Source organism: Plectropomus leopardus, chromosome 1 (assembly GCF_008729295.1).
Source record: "Plectropomus leopardus isolate mb chromosome 1, YSFRI_Pleo_2.0, whole genome shotgun sequence".
Taxonomy (NCBI): Eukaryota; Metazoa; Chordata; class Actinopteri; order Perciformes; family Serranidae; genus Plectropomus; species Plectropomus leopardus.
In genome coordinates, this window is record NC_056463.1 from 3365593 (window position 1) to 3387181 (window position 21589).

Consider the following 21589-nt stretch of genomic DNA (forward strand, 5'->3'; position numbering starts at 1 on the left):
TTAACAGTACTAAAGCAAAGTTTATTAGAATAAACAAAGAAAACATCACAAAGACAAAATAGCTATAAATCTATCATTTTCCTCATTTCATTTTTTCTTACAGCGTGGCGACTCCAGACTTCAGTATTAAACTTGAAAAGTGTAAGTCAGTCGGGTTTAAACTGTGGGTGTGAGAGGATCTGCTAACTGCTCCGACCTGCCTGTTCACGGTCACAGATATCCCAGAGAACGTTTTTGGTGAGGAAAATCTCTGGTTTTTCCTATTTATAGTCACACATTATTCCACACGGACGCAACCACACATGCGCACACACACTCAAGCACACTCAGACCAACGTCTTTACTTTGGTCTTTTGTTGTCCAAACAGGATGCTACACACTTCGCCCACAGACTCTAAATGAAGAGCGCTACGCTCGCCGTGTAGCACCTCAACGGTTGACAAATCACTGAAGTCTGAAGGACGAACATGCACGCACTGTTTATTTATAATTATTTACAAATCTGCAAAGCCCAAACCGTTCCCTTCCTCGTCGTTTTGCCTGTCACTTCTCCTCAGGACACCTCCTCTCACTCAGCGGGGGTCTGGATGGCGGTCGGGGTTAGTGGATCCTTGTCAGCTCCTCCACAATCTTAATGACCTCGTCCACTGTGGCTTCACGCTTCATGCCGCTGCCGTCATCGATCTGGAATTAAAGGACAAACAGTGAGCCTCCACCGCCGAGACAAAGCCCTCCACTCGCTCATGTCACACCTTAAATCCAGTGCAAAGAGAGAGGTAGCCTATGTGCTCCAAAATATTTTTTGGTTGCATTTTAGTTTTACTTTATTTTTTTATGATTTATTGAAAAGGACAGCTGCACAGTGAACGGAGGAAAGAGAGGAAATAACAAGCAGCAAAGGCCCGCGGGCTGGAATCAAACCAGCTGCCGCCACATGGGGTGCACGCTCCACCAGGTGAACGACCCGGCGCCTCGTTTCATTTATTGTGAGCTAATATGATTTTAAGAGCTGAATAAACAAAAACAAAAAAGAGTCATCTTGCCAAGTTTTTCTAAATGATCTTTTATCAGTGCTCCGCTGCCTCTTCGCTCCATCTTGACTTGCTGCCTTAAAGCTACAGCGACGCACAGCATGAGAGGGGGAGTGAGACACCGTAACCCTCTGTAGATAACTCGGATCTTTATTTAATAGGGAAGCTTAATAGCAAAACTCTGATTATGATCTTTTGTTCAGGTGCCTTTCACAAGCTTTTTGGAAAACAGCAATGGCAATGAAAAAGAAAAAGGCAATGACAGACTTGGCAAGAAATGCCCTAAAAATTGAAAGAAATTAGTACAGGGTGTCAAGAAAATTACCTAAAAAATTGTAAAAATAAATCAATAAATAAATAAAATAAAAATAAGGAATTAATTTTCTTGTTTGTTTTTTATTGCCTTTTTTCCAGGTATTTCTTTTATTAATTTTTTTGCGAATTTTGCGGCCATGTCATTACATTTTTTGTTGCCTTCTTCCCATGTTTTGGAAAGAAATACAACCAAGTTTCTCAGGTTTCAAAGTGTTAATCTGTCCTATCAATGAAGCCAAAGTAAAGACAATAGAGACTAAATCGTCACAGTCTGGAGCTCTGCAAAAGCCCTACTTTTTGTGTGTGTGTCTGTGAGATGCCGAGAGCTGTAGAAGAGAGAGGGAAAAACAAAATGCTGAAGCGAGTCTCTTGCTGGAGGACAATTTATACTTGATGTTTGCAATAAAGTCCTTTCATAAAACACAAACTTGGACACTCTTCCACCATTACGGCTGTTCAAATGCCTTATTTCAGATCTTGTTTTAATTGAATTTAATTGTTTTTTAACTGCTGTTTGTTTGCTTGTTGATTGTTTTTAATGTCTTTTGTTCATGCTCGGCATCACTGGAAATGAGGGTCTCCCTCAATTGATTTTCTGAGTCTTAAATAAAGGTTTGAATGAATGAACATCAAGCATGTTCGATTCATTGCTCACCCCTAGTTGTATCTGCTGTAGTAGAGGGCAAATCACACGTTGGATTAAATCAAAGAATGCTTGTGGTGATTGAGTGCAAGCAAAACCGAAAAAATAGTAATTTCTTTTCTAGATCTCTGTACAAAAATGATCATGACTGACTGGAGAAGCTTTGATGCTACTTGCTTATTTCAGTCAATACCTTAAAAGGTATCGATTACCCAGCCGGAGCAGCAGCCTACAATTGATTATTTTAAAAGGCAAGTGAGCAACTAATGCTGCGACATATTTTATTTCCAAAGCAAATATCTGCTTTCATCAGAAATATCCTGGCAAAGAAATCATCCAAAAAATGTGGACTGTCTTTATCTTCTTGTCTTGAGAGGGAATCAAGGAACAGTCTTTGTTTATGAGCTAAAAGTGTGATTTTTTTATTTTTAAATGCCATGAGAGTAAATAGAGACACAGAGCAGAATATTTTTGTTTGTTTATCTGCCAAATGTGATTTTGCCACCTGTTCCTGCCAAAAAAATTATTCCCAGTTTGCGCTCAAACAGCACAGGAGCCACAGATGAAACTGTCTTTAAGGGTTTCTGAAAGTTCAACACTTCTGCGAGCCAAATGACAACAGTGTTAGTTTGCTTCTTCACCAGATAAGCTTGTTGTTGGAGCAGAGGTCCGGGCTCTAATAACAAGATTATGTCTCAGTCTTTTTAAGGAAACTTTCATATTTGGGTCTGTTAAGAGGTCAACACAAGCTGTGCTAACAACCTGGCAACGAGAGAGCTGTTGAGTAAAGCTTAGAGCTTAATGCCCCTCAAATTAACTTAGTGCAGTCACAATATTGGAGAAAGTCCAGATCTTTTTTTTTCATCGACGTGGGATAAAAAAAAAGATGCAAAGGATCACATTTCATCGTGTCCACATACAGTGTTCAGATACTGAGGTGGACAAACATGAGCTCTTACCTGCAGAGTGCTGACGACCTCTTGCATCTTGGCTCGGCCGAGATCCAGGAAGCTCTCAATCAGATCCCCATCGATGAATCCCGTGGCCTGCTCCGTCTTTCGCTCCGTGTGGAAGGACCTCCAGGTGCAGCGGAGTCAAGGTAAATCAATAAGAGGATGCTGCTTCGCCTGAGGGTCGCACTCGAGGTACAGTATCGCATATTTCACCTCAGGCACCATCAACAAACACTCAGCGGTGATGTGTGGGCGTCTGATAAAAACAGCACTGTTCAGACGATCACACAGCTGGTGTTTCGAGTCAGTCAGGTTCAAGCTTTGGTACGGCTGAACCTGAAGAAAACTGGAATTTAAGCTTATCTATTCTTTATGTTATGATTGCAAAATATGAAGAATACTTTTTTAAAGGTATTATAATACGGGATACAGTTTATCTGGGCTGTGGGTGCAATCCCTCTGTTTTCTACAAATTCTCAACTATTGAAAAGACACATAATATCTGCAACGAAAGCTTCTGAAATTTAAAACAACAACAGTTGATAACAATTACCACACCAGCCTGTTCCAACAGTTATTTTCATAACTGATTATTTTCTTGATAAATCAATAAACGGAGTGTAGGGACGTTTTTTGCCCCCAATCTGAGTCATTTAATATTGAGTATCCATCTATTTTTTTTGTTTTTTTAACTAATTCTTTTGTGAATTTTTGGGGCATGTCTTCTTAAATTTCTTGTTGCCTTCTCCGTATGTTTTTGAAAGAAATCAAACCAATTTTCTAAGGTTTCAAAGTGTTAATCTGTCCTATCAAAAGGGCAAAATAAAGACAATAAAGACTAAATAGTCACAGTCTGGAGCTCTGCAAAAGCCCTGCTTTGTGTGTGTGTGTCTGTGAGAGGCAGAGAGGGAAAATCGAAACGCCAAAGCGAGTCTCATGCAGTGGCTAAAAAAAACAACAAGACAATTTATGTAATTTATACTGCTCCAACGCAGGAGAGCTTAGCAGAGGGGACAGACAGAGACAGCTGAGTGAAGCTGACATAAAACAAAGGATTGGATCAGGCTCTATGAGCTAAATATTCCTGACCAGTCCAAAGACAATGCCCTAAACGACTCTGAGTCCAATGTTTGAAATCAGATCAGGAAATCCCTATCTGAAACCTAAATATAATTAATTTATGATTGTAAAGGACTAAAGAAAATTGCAAAACAAATCCCACTCATGAAGCTTGAACTAGTGCCATTTTTGCTTAAAAACTTAATTAATTCATGCTCTATATCAAACAAATCATATTTTATAATAGGGTAGAGAGGCCACTACTACTGATGTTTAATACATGCAATCTCTATCCAAAACGTTTGGAAGCCAATTAAAGTAACGATCACTGCTTTGGCACTTTACGCTCCTGGTTTCCTGCCTACAGCCACAGCTGTCAGTGCAGGTAGTGACAGATGGCCGGTGTGAGTACAAATATATGAAGGATATAAGCTGTGCTCGATCTTGCCCACGCTCTTGATGACCTTGTTGAGGCGATTCTGCAGGTCCAGGAGGAGGCTGTACCAGCCCTCGGACAGGGACGTCACCAAACCTAACACACACACACACACACACACACACGCACACATCTGTCAACAACACAACTTTTTGAAAGTGTAATATCCAAAACAGATCCTGCAGCAGATGGTCAGTACTTTCTGATTTCATCATCTGCAAGAAGGAACATTTTAGGGACAGACCACAGAACTGATAAAGCCTTTATGATAAATAAATAAAAAGATAATTAGTATGACTTCACTCCTCCTTATACAAGTTTCATGCTAGTATTCTGCGATTATTTTAGTAAAGTGGCATGATTTTAACACTTTAATAATTCAAGACCATTCCACAATGTTTTATTTTGAGCGTGATCTCTGTGAATGTGGAGAGTCGCAGAGCTCTGAGAGTCTAACGTGCTCTCCGCTATGATAAATATTCAACTTCTGTGACAGTGACTGCATTATTGCGATGCTCCGGGGAAATAATCTGCGCTGACATTGATAGTATGCAGAAAACAGGCAGACTCGAGAACAAAGGGTGATTTGTAACACAGAGCTTGTTTCCCTGCATATGAAGGACAAACCGCAAGGAGCACGTTAGATGAGCGATGGCAATTATTTTCATTATCACGCAATCTCTTGCATATTTTCTGCATTCATGGATTCACTGTTTTGCTTATAAAATGTCAAGAAAATTGTAAAAAGGCCTGTCACAAATGTTGGATTTTTTATATTACATCTATTGATTATTTGTCCATCATGATGATCAATTAAAAAAAAAGGAAAAAGGAAGCAAATAATCCCATTTTAGAAGCTAGATCTAAAAGATGTTTGCAATATTTAATTATTTAAATTCTTTACAATTAACTGTTTACTTGTGAGCTTGTGATTAATCAGCTGATGAAAATGTGACAAACGAGGCGTAATCAACCGCTCGCTGAGTTCATTTCTCTCCATCTTACTGTGTCATTAATCAAAACTACGCACTTTATGTTGCAAAGGTGAATCAGTTTACTGTAAAAAAGTGCAAGCAATAGTTTACATGAAGGTTTAATCAGGATGGACTGAAGACAGATTTCTTTTAGATCTACATGGACATTAATATTTCACATAGAATCAGAATAACGGCCCAGTTAGAATAAAAATGCCTCATATATCAGTCATAGTTTGTTATTATAGCACCAATCAGATGCAATTCAAAGTGCTTCAGAGTTTGATTAAAGAAGCAAAAACAAGAACAACACAGGAAATAAGCAAAGTAAGTATATAAGTATAAACCACAAACTTGTGATAGTAAGACACTACATAAAAGCCAAACAAAAAAATATAGGTTTTAAGTTTAAAAATGTCAATATTTGCAGCTCCTCTCAGATCCTCCAGCAGGCTGTTTTTGGAGCATGATGGTTAAAAGCAGAATCACCAGATGTTTTAGTTTAACTCTGTGGAGCTAAAAAAAAAAAGAGTCAGAGAGGATCAGAGGGGTGTTTGTGGTTCATAAACTGAAAACATCTCTGAGATGTAGTCTGGTGCAATGGCATGCAGCGCCTTATAAACTGATAGCAGAATTTTTAAATCAATGCGAAAATTAAAGTTTTTAAAACAGGCGTGATGTGTGCTCTCTTTCTTTCTCAGTCAATTTTCTGCGTGCTGCAGAAATATGAATTAGTTTCAGCTGATTGCTTGTATTTTTTGGAATTTATTATTATAATTATTATTATGATTTTGTGACTTTATTTTTCTGTTTATTTGTTTTTTATGAAATTTTGTAAATTTTGTTTCATTTTGTGTCTTACCCTCTATCACTGTCACACTGAATTTGTTGATATGTAATTGTAATGTGGTTGGTGGGCGGGGGCATGTATTGTAATTTTCTTTTCCAGTAATGTTTGTGATTAACTGTATTTGTATTACTCTAAATGTTAATAACGAGACCTTGTGCAAAAAAAAAAAAAAAAAAAGAAAAAGGAAATTGTGGTATCCGATCTGTAACATGTAGCTTCAAATTACTTCAAAGTACTTCCACATTAATTGTATTATTAGGCAAAACTACTTTTTCTCATTCTATACTTTTTGTATAGAATAACTGAATTTTCTCATTTATGTTTGGGAAAAAAACACTTCTAAATTTGTTATATTTCAGGAAGATTAGACCCTTGACGGTGAGCTGAGCCACTTTGCACAAATCAAAAAAGCAATATTCTGATTAAAGAGTTTATCTTTTGGGACGCTTTATTTAGGGTTCATATAAGTATGTAAAATACAATCTATAATCAGATTTTTTTCCGTCCATGTCGCCTGCAGCTAATATCCAGGTTTTCAAGAACAGACCAAAATAAGTTTATTAGAACTTCGTCCACCTGCTGATCGACAGAAAAATCGTTTGTCCTGCAGCGTCTTCCCAAAATCATCTTTCATATCACACCATCTCCAGGAGTTAAAAGATTCTCTGAAGTCCATTTTGTTTTACTGCAGGAAGATTTTACTCGGATGTACGATGGTGGTTCTCATTTCCCGTTAAACTTTCCTCCGAGACTTTTCAAAGACTCGCAGAAGGTGTTGAGGTGAAATAATGTGTTGTTGGCGCTGTGAGGGCGCGTGGTGTAAATTACTCGTGTCCAAACGATGCGCGTCGCCTATTTTTCATCTGTGTCATCATTACAGCCAGCCTGAAAGTTACTAGTTTAGATCTGAGTAATGAGGTGTGCGACTATGATTTCTTCTCCCTTTCTTCTCTCTTTCTGAAATGGAAACATTAGCTCTGAATAAATGGTTTCGACAAAAGTTTGTGTACTCTCTAATTGGACTGAGGTCTCTTTGCTGCAGTCGGCTGATTATTGGAAATACAGGAAATGAGAATCGTCTCTGTGCAGCGCTGCAGCCTCAAACTGACAACTGGTGGTGAACTATTAAACTATTAAAACTCAGTGCTCGTGCTGATGTTTCCTTTTCACATGTGCAGACTGATAATCGCTTTTTTTCTGTAAATTTTACAACAAAATATGATTAAAATTAGAATTGATTAGTGGAAGCTGTTTGCTGATGCTGCTGTGAAATACTTTTTGCGAAAATAAAAACAAAACTGCTCACAGAGGAACAGGAACAATGTCTCTAAAAAAAAAGACGTGCTGCTGCTGAGCTTTTCAAATGTGATTTTTCAACACTGCGAGATCCTCAAACTAGATTCTGTTCATCTCCATTGAATCAAGGTGGAGGCAGAAGTCTCAGCAGCCGATATCACAAAACAAAAGCAAATAAACTGTCTCTGTGGCTGGATGCTACAAGAGATTAAGAGGGAAAATACGCTGTTTTTGTGATTCAGCTGAACTAATCCTTTGTTAGAAAATTCAAGGGTAAAAAGATTTTAAAGGAAAATTTTGACATTTTTTTGAAATTATGCTTTTTATTTTGCTGGCAGTTAAGATGTGAAGATTGAATCTCTGTCACCTGTCGGTTAACATGGCACAAAGGCTAAAATACAGCACCCCAGACAGCGTGCCGGGCTTTGACACTGATTTTTGTAATGCCCAAACACTGCGATGATGTCCGTTGTGATACGCCATGTGGCCCAAAAATAGTTTTCCCATAGACTTCCGTGGCAAAAAAAGTCTGTAAATAAGCTGGTTATATTATTTTGAGTTTCACAACACCAAGAATTGGATCCATTTGACTTAACATCAGTTGTTAAGTTTGGAAAAGCTGCACGGTTGTTTTGTATTTTATCCACGTTTAAGTTAGAGGAGCAATAAATTGGTTAGTTTGCTGCTCGGCTGCCAGAAGTCTCGAGCTTGTCTGCTCTACGGGCCACACAGAGGGGGTCGACAGATTATCGGCCTGGCCAATAACAAATATTTGGCAGTTTGCCAATTATCTGTATAAGCGTTATATTTTAATGATTGCTGACAAATTTATTTAATTAAAAAGTGCAAAGAAAGCGTCAGCATGGAAGGAACTTTTACTGTGTAAAAACTCAGGGAGCTATTTTTATTGATTAACTTTCTACTTAAATTTTCACTTGGCTTTTTCTGAAAAGTTGCAGTGAACCTGCTGTATATGATGTTGAAAGTTTTCATTAAACATTTGCCAAAGGCATTTAAACAAAGTTTTGTGTTGGAGTTTGTTATATTCCAAATTTAGTGTAAATGCATATCGGTTCCAAATATCGGTTATCGGTCTAATTGACTAGTAATAATCGGTATCGGCCCTGAAAAAACAATATCAGTGGAACACAGTGCTGATCACTGGAGTCATTTTATACGAAGCACTTTGGGTCGAGTATCGTTTATACCTAAACTGATACAGGTGCCAGTGATAGGACTCTGGCACGTTTCTGTAGGCTTATATCAAAAATTTTATTTTTGAACAAGCTGCAGTCAACAAGGTATTATGCTCTTTTCTTATGACACAAAGAGCATCTCCGTGTGACTGCGTCTGCTCGTCTCTCTCACCCTAATCACTTTTTCCCCTCTCTCTCTCTTTGATTTTCTTCAATTGAATGTAATTTTAATGTCTTCTTAATTCTATTATTGTATTTCATGATTTTTGTGCCCCTGTAAAGCACTTTTGGTGCTATATAAATAAACTTCCTTTGCTTTGCCTTGCTGAGTATGAAGTTTAAAAAACACAATAACATACAACAGTGGTGCTAGAGTATTCCTAAAACAAAATAAAAAAGAAGATAGATCAGATAGGTCAAAACTATCAGCGATGCAGAGAAAGTTTTGGCTCACTGAGAAGCCGACAGAGGTCCACAGAGCAGCAGAGAGCCCTGAAGCCGCTCGTGTCGTTTTTTGGGCGGCTTCCTGGCTCTAGGGTGCCGTCATGGTGCTTCCACCTTCTGTCTGAACCCGGCGCCTCACCCAGGTGTTATCTTAGGTACCGATATTAGACAGCAATTAGTTTAACACCGATCGTGAGTTCAGTCTAACACTAGAAGTCGTTTGACTTTTTTGGCTTCATGCACCACTGAGCAACTTTCATATTAATATACTCCAACACTGTATCCAGTTATCTTTATACATCCATGCTGGAAACGGAGGGAAACAGTTAGCCCGGCTCTCACCAAATCTGTCGACCAGCACCTCGAAAGCATGTTGCATCTTATTTGTCTAATCTGTACAATTCGAGGTTTTATGGAGGATTATGTGCTGGACTGTGTCTTGGCTCTGACCAGTTACCAAGCAACCAGAACAGATCCCAGGAAGTGTTTGCTCCCAGCAAAGAAATAGCCAAAAATGAGCCATACCCATTAAACCTCAGATTCTTGTTTTTAGATTTGTACAGATTAAATAAACACGATACATCACGTCAACCCTCTGAAACTTGGATCGATGTCAGTTTTCTTATGTTGTGTTCTTTTCACGAGCATTTAAACCGTTCAAACTTGGGAAGACTGTTTTAATTTCTTTTAAATACTTGGAGCAAATAAATGCAATAAGCAACTTGGCAAGAGATGTCAGAAAACTGCAAGAAATTATGAAAAGGTGACAAAAGAATGACTTGATTTTGTTTTAGTTTCAGTTTAAAGAGAGACACAAAGAGAGGGCATTATCTTAAAAAATGTGAAAATATCCAGAAAACTGTTATATATTTTTATGTTATAACTATAATTATTAAAAAAATATGTTTGTTTGTTGCAAATCTCCAAGTCATTTTCCTGCAACTAATTTCTTGATTTTTTTTTATAATTCCCTTTTAAGTTGCTCATTGCCTTCTTTCCATGTTTTGATGGTAAGTAGTCAAATATGCTTAGCTTTCAAAGGGATAATTCAAAGCAAAAAAAAAGAGGATTCCCAAAATGTTGAAACAGTCCTTTAAGAGGCTAATATAAACACATAAGGTCAAATTAAACCCTTTAAAAACTCAAAACTGTGTGGCATGTGGGTTATGAAAAACTGCACGTACGTGTGTGTGTGTGTGTGTGTGTGTGTGTGTGAATGCTTCTTTGAGTGTGAAATTGTCCGTGTGCCTACCGATCATGCCGTTAACGGTGCCGAAGAGCACGGAGCCCTGGGTGGGCGTGGAGCTCTCGCCCAGGTTCTGCAGCACCAGCGAGCCGTGGCAGAAGACATTTACAAACTCCCCGAGGTGGAAGACCCCCACCTCCTGCAGGTGCTGCCGCTCCTCGTCTGTGGTGGCCGCACTGACGGCGGGAGAGAAATACAAAGAGGGTAGAGGGAGGGTTACAAACATTGTAGGAGGGATCATGTGGGAGGCAGAAGGGTCAAGAGAGGAGCAAATAGAAAGAGGAGCGAGCAAATGAAAAGTTTAAAAAGCAAAGAGAAAAAGATGTCAAAAGGCAAAGTGGGAGATTTTTGGGGGCAAGTGTGATCGATTAAGCAAAAGAAAAAACAACAAGAGGGGCAGAGTCATCAGAAGCGTAGGAAAAGGTCAGAAAATGATAGAGCGGTAATGGATAAGAGGGTGAGAAGAAGTGGAGAGAGCAACGTGAAGAGAGAAGCGATACAAAAATAAAGGTCAAAAGCATTGAGTGGTCTGACCTGATGTATTAGGTGGATAATAAGCGGTGGCATTAATGTAACACACTCACTTTCAGACCACATCTTTCTTCCTTTTGCATGAAATCAACACTTGTCGGATAGAAAATGACTAAAGTGGAAAATGAAGCCGAGCAGCTAAAAGCTCAGTGGCAAGATGACTCATAATTTCCAAAACAAATGGAACCACTATGCTGTTAAACCACATTTGTATCAGCGATGTTGCTCTAAGAAGCATCACGGGACTCAGTGTGAAGAGAGGACTCATATTAGAGGTCATTTAGAAACTTTTGTCATTTTGGCCATAAAGGAGAGGCTCAGGGGCTGAAATTATTACTCGAAAGGTTGAATTCATGTGCAGAAAATCTCACTGCACTTCACTACTTACACCCCTAATGCCTAAAAAAGTAGGGACGCTGTGCAAAACGTAAACAAAAATAGATTGCAATGATTTGCAACTATGGGTGTGCCTTATCATATTGTTCAGGATTATGATGATTCATTTTTTTAATAAAAGAAAAACTGTAAAAAATAAAAATAAAAAAATTGTGATATTGGAAATATTCCAGCTTGCTGATAAGTTGATGTCATACCAATACACAGGGCACCAAAAAGCAGGGCTGAAAGCGATATTGCAACCGTCTCCACACTGAAAATTTATAGGCAAACTGTTACATTTAATCGAACATAAAAAAACAAAACCAACAAAAAAAACAACACTTATTTTGTTGCAACGGTATGTTCATGAAATAAATAATTAATAATAATAATAAATAAATATTTTTCAGTATTTTGGCATATCATAAAGAAAATTGTCATCACAAAAATACCCTGAAATACTGTGATTTTTTTTACAACCATATCGCTCACTCCTTTGTGCAGCACAGTTGGTCGCTGCTTCCACAAATGCACGTTGAGACTCTATCATGCAAAGTGAAAGCCATTTATCAATAACATTCAGACATGCTGCCAACTTCTCTGAGCCCGAGCTCATCTGAGACTGACTGACACAAAGTGGAAAAGTGTGCTGTGGTCTGACGAGTCCACATCTCAAATTGTTTGTCACAAGCAATTTGACGTCATATCCTTTGTGCTAAAAAGGAAAAGGATAATCCAGATTTTTACCAGCTCAAAGCTCAAACCATCTGTGATGTTATTGGCATGTGAAAGTTACCCATGGCATGTGAAGGCACCACAAGCCGCATTTACACTGCCCGCAATCGGACGTAGTAACAGCGCTGAAATGAGCAGCACAAGTGTGAAGTTTTAACAACATGTTCATGCGTGAACCCACAGCGGGAGATCTAAATAGCAGCTGTTAGTATAGCGGCTAGTATGAAGAAGAAGAACAGCAACCATAACTGTCCACACACAAGAAAAACATAAGATTTGGCACCTCCTTACTCTCTGAACAGAGAACGAGATCAGCTGCCATGTAACAGAGATGATAAATGATAGTGACTGAGGTGGATGCTCGTGTGTTAAATGTCGCGCTTGTCATGGCTCTGTTGATCTCGGGATGCTGCGATGCAGTTTATAGTCACACACCGCGACGGAACGATGCCGCCATCGTTTGGTTCGGTGTAAAAGTGCAGAGGAGGTATAAAGGGAGGACTTCGTTGCGGCCCTATAACGTTATCTCTATCTGTAAAAGAGGCTATTTATGCTGAAAGGTACATACAGGTTTTGGTGCAACATATGCTGCCATCAAGATGATGTCAGGGACGTCCCTGCTTATCACAGCAAGACAATGGGACACATTCTGCACGTGTTACAACAGGGTGGCTTCGTAGTAAAAGAGTGCAGGTACTAGACTGACCTGCCTGCAGTCCAGACCTTTTTCCCACTGAAAATATATGGCGCGCTATGAAGCACAAAATACAACAACAGAAAACCCAGACTGTTTTGCAACTGAAATCTTATATCAAGCAAGGGACCAGGGAAAAGTTCACTTTTATAACATCAACAATTAGTGTCCTCAGTTCCCAAACACTTATTGAGCGATATTAAAAGAAAAGATAATGTCACACAGAGGTAAACATGATTCTGTAACAACTTGTTTTGGAGCAGGCATCAAATTCAGAATCAGTCTATATTCACAAAAAGGTTAATTAAACATCTTGTCTTTGTACTGTATTCAATTGCCTATAGATCCACTTTGCAAATAATTGCATTTAATTTAGGTTTTACACAGCGTCTCACCTGTTTTGGAATTTGGGTTGTGCATACAATAAGACTGATTGTTTTCCTCACCTGTCCTTCTGGCAGACAAACAGATTGAATGCATTCTCTGCTCCCAGGAAGTTGTCATCGTCCAGGATTTCCACTGCACTCATCCAGTTAGGATTGAAGTCACGCGCAATCTGACAAAAACAGAAAAACAAACACAAGATGTGTCTGATGAAACTGTAAACAAAACAGCAGTGCTGGGCTGAAACCAGCATGAATCTTTTTGCCTCCAAGTTAACACTGTATTATCCATGAGCAAGAAGTGCTGACTCCACAAAAGTGCAGGAATACAAACACAGGCGATAGACTTTTTAAATACCCTTGCAGACATTTGCATACCAGAAAATGAAGAAAATCCAAAAATGCCCCAAACATCTGTTCTATCTTTGCAGGTTTGCAAAGTGTGAGCATCGTGATCAGAGCCTTTGACGGCTACTCAAACAAAGTTTTGTCAGAAAAAAGAAACACCAGTATTGTTATAATTTTTGAAAAGACAGAGTGCTGCAGAATCTAATGTAGCTTATTGCATTGAATCACTTGAATTAACAATTAGTAATCGAAAACAGCACCTCGTTGATTGTCCACAGAATGGGGTTGCATGTTGGCAGTATCAGAACAAAAAAGAACAGGCCGGAGCGTTTACATTTTCTGTTGTCACTAAATTAAAAACTGCAGGTTTGTGCATTGAGTCCTTGTGGAGCAATAGTGATGATTCTTTCAAAAGACTGAAGCATTTTTTGCTTCGCTTTTTAGTATGAGATCAGTGAGCTAGGTACTTCAACACAGAGGTAACAAAAAAGGGACAGAGTGGAGTGGTTAAACTGGTACCGCCCACAGCTTTGGACAATGGAAACGCAATAACAACTGTTTTGATGCGCAACAAACTCAGCTGACCCTGTTTTGGGCTCTACCAACTCCTAAGGGATATATTTCTTGAGCTACTAAATGCTCCACAATGTTCACCAGCTGCCTGCGGCATCCAGAAACCACTCTGTTGACAGCAGTACAACTGAACTAAAACAGTAAACTTGCAAAACAATGAGCGACTCTCCCCGGCGAACTGTGATCCATGTCACCAATTATTATTAATCAACCTGGACCCTACTGTCCCATGTTCTTGTGTCTAAGTGACTAATGGGAACAACAATTTTTAAAATTGGTGCAGTACTGAGCGACAGGGCTGCAGTCCAGCCTGCAAAACTGGCTGCAATGTAATCACTCGAAGAATGCTGCCGTCAATTTAGATTTGTTTTTGTCTCTGACACGCTTGGATTATCATTTTAAGAATCTGACAACATTATGGAAAGAATCACTACAGAGATAGACCTTAACCAGAAACTGCCCCAAAATTCGCCAAAGCCACCAGACTCCATTTACATAAACAATAATTTAAACAAGTACAAAAGCTTCATATTTTCACGTTTATATGGTTTAAGTAATGGTTTATTTTTACCAAAGCAAAGTTGGTGATTGCTGGAAAAGTGAAAGATGAAGATGGTTTTATGTGTTTTATTTTGTTTATGCTGACTTTGAATGAAGTGTTATTAACATTGATAAAATTACTGTTTATTTAAACAAAGTCTGGTGGGTTTGGCGATGGCCAATTCGTAGCTGTTTCTGGATCAACAAAAACGATCTTACAAAAATTTCTACATATGAAAGGATCCTTTATCACAATCTGAGCCAGTCAGTGTCAGAAATAAGCACTTTTATGGTGCATTAATTAACAGTGCAAACCCTGAGTGTTTACACCGCAGCCTTTTTTCCCCACTTCCCCAATTCTGAACCAATTTAAAAAACTATTGCTCCATTTTGTCACTTAGAAATAAAAACTTGGGAAAATAGGGTCTGTGATGAAAAATACCGAACTCACACTCTAATATAAAAATATCGATTATATGTCCTTCGATGAAAGAATTATTTGAAATGTTGAAACAGTTTTTTCAAAAGTCACAAATTCCTCCTTTCTATCTAAAATTTTGGGGCTTTCTGCAGCATGATCTGCCTCTGAATAAATTCAAGTCCTTTTCCAAGTCTCTCACGCTTATTTCACCGAGCACTGCACCACAGCATGCCTACACAACAGCGTGCGTGACTCGTCCTCAAATCTCTTCATCTTTCTGCCACAAATCAATTTGAACACTCGGCGCATCAAAAGGCTGTGAGGTATGTCAGCCGCGATGCTTGGAAGAGAGAGAAGAGACCCATTTATACACCAAAGAGAAGCTGAAACGTGCAAGTGCGGATAAACAGACATCGACCAAATATTTGTTTGATGTGTGATGTGTCAGAGTATTTCAAAAAATGAAAAAGCTACCACTTATTTTCCAAACCAGCAGTCTTGGCTGAAAGCGGAGCGACCACATTCAGTCCTCGGCTCGTTTGCCCTTTAGAGTTCTTGTGTTATTTTTCTCACCTCTTCAAAGTTGCCCTCCATGGGTTTGTACGCCAGCAGCAGGACGGACCTCATCAGGTCGCCCACCAGGATGAAGTCTCCTTTTGTCTTCAAGTAGAGAGCCATGATATTGTTGTAGTGGTTACACTCGGTCCTCAGCTCCTTCTCAGCCGTCCACTCGTACAGACGGACCTGAAACAAACAGTCGAGGTGAGTAATTAATTAGCTGCAGAAAAAATGAATATAATGTGCCTCAGTGGGTGCTGATTCACAGCAACTTTGTTGAACTCTAAAAAGGTCTCTGAAGTTTCTATCAGTAGATAATATTCATCAGATATCTGTGTTTATATATGTAAATGAATATAAACAGTGCAGCAGTATACCGATTTCAAGTTATAAAGTGATATGAAAATTAAACATACTATGTACATTTGCTCGTCTATAATATAGAAAGGGAAACTTTTTTACACACACTTCCATTAAAAAATGGTTTCCACCTTCAATTACTGGAATAAAACATTTGTTTGTTGCTTTTCTGAATTATATTATTTTAGTTCAGGCTTTCCCAAACATTCATTATTTGCGTTGACCCGTCACAATGAAATCATCTCACACTACATTTCAATTTTCATTTTTCAGGGCTGGACCGTTCATTTGTAGAGCTGTTACCTTTTGCTCTTTCATTGCACCACACTGTCGGAGCATAGAGCGCACTCTGGGCACAGACAGAGCAGTAAAAAAAAACAAAAAAAACGTTGACAGCACTCAGATTTAGAGGTTTGCATTCATTCACTGCCTCTATAGCAGCAGCTAATCTTCTCATCCATCAATTTGATTTGATCAGCTCTTATTGAATCAACTGATCAATTACCACCCCCTGACTCAAACTCCACAAACTGCGGCTGAGACAAAAAAGAAATCAAGAAAATTTTTGCTTTTACAGATCTGCAAAAACCTGTAAATTTAGAGAGAGGACAGTGAATGGAACAAACAAACACACCAGAAAAAGAAAATAAAGAACATTTGTTGATCCTCTGATGCACCGACCCTGTTTTGCTGCATTAGTTGAAGGGAGGTCCATTTTTAGAGGCCTGAGGCTTTTTGACCTCCCCAACATATTTCTTATTTTCACTTTTTGAATTTTATGCATGTGCGAGTAAAAAGAGTGTAAGCTATCAGCTGTCACACGATCAGTGAAAAGCTAATTTCATTCACTATTTTGCACATTCTTACATGTTTTTTTTAAAATGTTTTTGAGGTGAGTAGCTGATGAAGGAGTGTTTCTTCACTCAATGTCAGAGTGATGAGTGAAAACACCTCCTCGAAGGAAGTGCGACATCAAAGATTTGGTGCAAATGTGCTTTAAAGTACATAAAAGAAGAAAAAGTGCATCTTCCACTCTGTCTTAGAACAAGATGCTCAGTTGTCATTTTTTATAGAAATCAAATGCGAAATGATTTTAATGTGGCATTTTATTTAATGTAACGTAGCATTATACTTTCTTCACATGGCTTTCACATATTTATTCGATTTTCTTATCACTTTTTCCTCCATTTTTTTTTAAATCACTTTAATGTTTTCCTGCTCACTTTTGTATTCAGTTTTTCTTTGTTCTAATATTCGGCTTAACTTTGTTTCTTCATTTTAATCCATTTATGTGTAACACTTTGGGCTGAATCTTGGCACGAAAGATGTTTTACAAAATAAATGGGTTTTTCTTAATATACATGAGGGACAAATCCACCTCCGAATTTCACCGACTGTTTATCAATAAACGTATCAGTGTCCTTCAGTCAGTGACCAGTGATCTTATTTATTACTTAGGTTTATTTTATTGCATCAGCAGGAAACCTTATCCTCAGGAAAAAAACACCTGCTTATTGATTTTTGCTCACCATAAATAATGTCAATGTGTTTTTAAAATGTATTCTGACTAGTGTTTTTTATTAAATGAAAAAAAAGGATGTCTACTAATTGGAAGGTCACTGGTTCGATCCCTGGCTCGTCCGGTCTACTTATTGAGTGTCCTCGGGCAAAATACTAAACCCCTAATTGCTCCCACTGGCTTTTCCATCGGTGTGTGACTGTGTGTGAATGTTTATCGGATGAGCAGGTGGCACTTTGTATGTTAGCCTCGTCCACAAGAGCATGAATGTGTGTGAGACTGGGTGAATGGTTCTTGTGTTTTGTAAAGCGCTTTGACCGGTTGCTAAGACTAGAGGAGAACACAAAACACCACAAAGCATAAAAAACACAATTAATTTCAGCTGGACTTTCAGAATATTGAGAGTATAAATCAGTCCGCCCAGAATCTTACAATGTTAAATGAAAATTCAGTCAATCACTGTGAATTCTGCACAACCTTGTAATTTTAGTCCAATCACCTCAACTTAACTGAATAGCTAACTATTTAAAAATAATAAAAATTCATTTTATTTTAGAGCTGCGAACAGCGTATTGATTCGCTCAGCCCCTCTCTCTCTCTGCTGCTGTGGGGCCTCTGACGAAGCGGCAAAATATGATGACATCAGGTTGTTTTGTTTAACTTTGTAACACTGAGAGGAGTTGCACTTCAATTTCCTTGTACACCTGTTCAATGATAATAAAGTCATCTATTCTTTTCTATAAGCTTCTGCTGATCGGGCGGAGACAGCAGTAGGAGAGACACAGGGACAGTCTTTCAGCTCTGCCTCAAACCGCATTAACAGCCAACTGGAGGCAAAACAGCTGATTAGTGGCAAAAAGCTGATCTGTCAAGCCACTTGGCTATTTTAGCTATTATCTAATTTAATTTTATTTCCTTTATTGGTTTTACCTTGGATTTGTTTTCACTTTCACTGTTTTATTGGTTGGTTTTATTATCATCTTTTATTAGTCTATTTATCCAATTTTAGTTTTTTTTTAGTTCTTTATTTTATTTTAATTTCTATGAATTATCCTCTTTTTATTAAGTATTAATTAATTTAATTTCTTTAAATTCTTCTCCGAATCTTGATTACTATATTATGACTTTTTATTTGTATTTTTAATGGATTTGCTTTTATGGTCAGTTGATGGGTTTGTTTTGTGCCTGCAAAGTGTACCTCACACTTTGTAAATTACATTATGCCTCCACCTGGAATGAAATGTGCTTTATAAATAAAGTTTTGCTTGCTTGCAATTTTTCAGAAAAGCTGCTATGAAATCAGGCATTTCAGGCTGCAACAATCCCCACACACCCAGAAAAATCTTGGAAGGACTGATTAATGCTACTATTTGACCCTATTTTTACGTACTTATCAAAATGACATTTTGACATGTTGAAATGTCATTTTCTATCGATGAAATCTACGTGGCGACTAGTCAGCACTACTGATTAAATGTTATAAGGACAGGTTGTATATCTATTCCTTTTTATTATATATTTACATGTGGTCTGCATACCAAATATATTTAATAACATGACACTAAACTGACGTCTCACCTTGTTACATTATCATTACTCTCCCCCCAACATTTCCAAACCTTTACATGAAGGCGTACTTACATAAATAAGAAGTTTTTGCAAGTGACAATGATGAAGAGTTAAACATTTTCAGCCAAGAAAATGTCAAAAAGAAAGAGAACAATGTATCAGTGTGCTGTGCCCAGTTGATGAAATTATTAAAAAGGTAATTTAAGAGGGCATTTCACAAGCAGCTAATGTCAGATCTTGTCACTATGTTGTATTATATTCTGCTGCGGCTGCTGTCAAAGGGGAAAATGATGAATTAGTCCTTAATGACCCGTTGAGCTGCACCCAGAAATGCAAGGTTAACTCACAAACAGCCATTTTACGATTAAGTAATTTAAACTGAAATGATTTATTTCAAGTCCAATTCAATAGAGAAAATGTTTTAAAAAGGAAGTGGTAGGAAGGGAATGATTGTGCTGTGTGATGAGCTCCAGAAATCTGCAACCCATTGCTATTTGATTCTCGATATCTTAAGATAAAGCTTCCTTTTCAGGCGTTTAATCCTTTTAATCTATCTATAGCTCTATAGCTCAGTGTGGATGAGCGTGGTATTACAGGACAGTGGGGGGGTGTGTGTTTTTTTTCACAATGTATGTCAAGCGATTTCACAGAGCGATGCATATGGGAGAAATCTATTTAGATATTTCACTTTAAAATGACTGAGGAGGCACTTTTCTTCCTGAACAGATCATGAGCTTAAAGTCAAAACACACAAGTCATCCAGAGGCCGACCTGCTGGTGAGAAAAACATTGGAGCTGCACAACAACAAAGTATTCAACTGAACATAGTGAACAATTGTGGCTGTTTTGTGATTTAGAAACTAAAAGAAAACCTGTTTGTTTGAAATGAACCTCGACTGCAACTACTATGGTTTAGTATCGAATTGGGTTGGGCATTATTCAAATTTGAACTCATACTGGTACTGGTTTTGGTGCCTGCATCCCAACAGTACCTTTTTCTGTACTTTACTTTTTCCGTGATAACAGAAATCTCATTTTTTTAACAAGCGCTAGAGGAGGCAAAGTAAACTGAAATGCAATTCTGCACCTTTGCTCTTTTCTAACCACACATGGAGCTAATCTTCTGTCTCTGCTTGTGTGTATGCATGTCTACTCGTTTCCCAGTGTTAGAGATGGGTCGATTTCCACTTGTGCCGGTCCGTTTCGGTGTATGAGCTTAAACTGATGTGATTTATGCAAATTGGATGAACTGATATTTGTCATTATGTCACATTTTGGCTATTTTAAAAGTTGCCTAAGTCAATGCACTAAATCTAACTCAAACTGCATCAGTAATAACCAATCTACTTTTATTTTTATTCTGTAAATCTGTTAATCTGCAAGCACAAGGATTATTATTGTTTTATTATTATTATTATTATTATTATTATTATTATTATTATTATTATTATTATTATTATCATTATTATTAAATTGGCTGGTTATTAAAAGAGGACATTTCAAACACTGGTTGTCACTATTAAGCCATGATTTATGTGACTTTTTGGGACTTCACAGACACTCAACACAGCTACGTAAAAGCCCCACCTCCTACTGGTGTTTTGGCGGTTTAATTGCAGACACATCATCACACAAGTATCAATGCTATTCTGTATGTTTAATATGCTGCTGGTTACTTAAATTTCCCTCGTGATCAATAAAGTACCTATCTATCTATCTATCTATCTATCTATCTATCTATCTATCTATCTATCTATCTAGTGTAGTGTATACTTATGTAGACTACAGCGTAGACTTCCCCGAGCCTCCACACAACAATAATATTTATATTTAAGAGCTGAGACTAAAGATTGTAGTGTTAACTGACATCTTTAGACTTTTTGTCATTGAGTCTGAGATAAAAATAAAACCTCAAAAACTAACAGATTAACTTATTTTAAAGTAGATCTTGATGTAAATTTTATGTCAATGCCACATTTCCTTCAAGTCTCCAAACGAATTGAACATGAACTTAAGTGCAGTTCGGCGAAGGAAAAGTTAAGCGCTTTGTATGTCTTGCTGAAAAGTTCAACACCCATCAAGCACCACTTACTGTGCTATTGATGCTGGCCAGCAGTTTGCCATTGAACTCCACCATAGAATAGACAGCTCCTTTCACCTCCTTCTCAGCCACGGTTTGCAGCTTACCTGCATAAAGAGCACAATGTCTGTCAGTCAGACTGAAGTTAACATTGAAAGTGTTACACGCTCAATGCCAACCTAAATTAGCACCTACAAGATCTTAGTGAAGCGGAGGATACAAACGGCTCGACAACTCTGAGAGAGATATGTGGGAAAGAGTGAAAAAGAGAGGGCGAGGCGTTCAGAATAAGGACGACGCTAGAATGAAAAGCTAAAAGGAGGATAAATGAAAGGCGAGCGATGCACCTTGAGAGGGACAGCGGATGAAAGAAAATGAAGGGGAATCAGTGGTGGTGAGAGCAGAGAAGTCTGATAAGAAGAGATAAGAAAATGATTAAGTGAGGAGGGAAACAGGA

General features: G+C 38.1%; 1 protein-coding gene across 1 annotated transcript in view; it reads right to left on the reverse strand.

Moving 5' to 3' along the window:
• The window catches only part of ddb1 (damage-specific DNA binding protein 1), a 68908-nt gene continuing 47319 nt past the window's right edge, over window positions 1–21589 (reverse strand). The window contains 7 exon segments of the mRNA XM_042490512.1: window positions 1–684; window positions 2949–3072; window positions 4431–4533; window positions 10450–10619; window positions 13228–13337; window positions 15620–15790; window positions 21145–21239. Of these exon segments, the coding sequence (XP_042346446.1) occupies window positions 601–684; window positions 2949–3072; window positions 4431–4533; window positions 10450–10619; window positions 13228–13337; window positions 15620–15790; window positions 21145–21239 (857 nt within the window). The 3' untranslated portion in view covers window positions 1–600.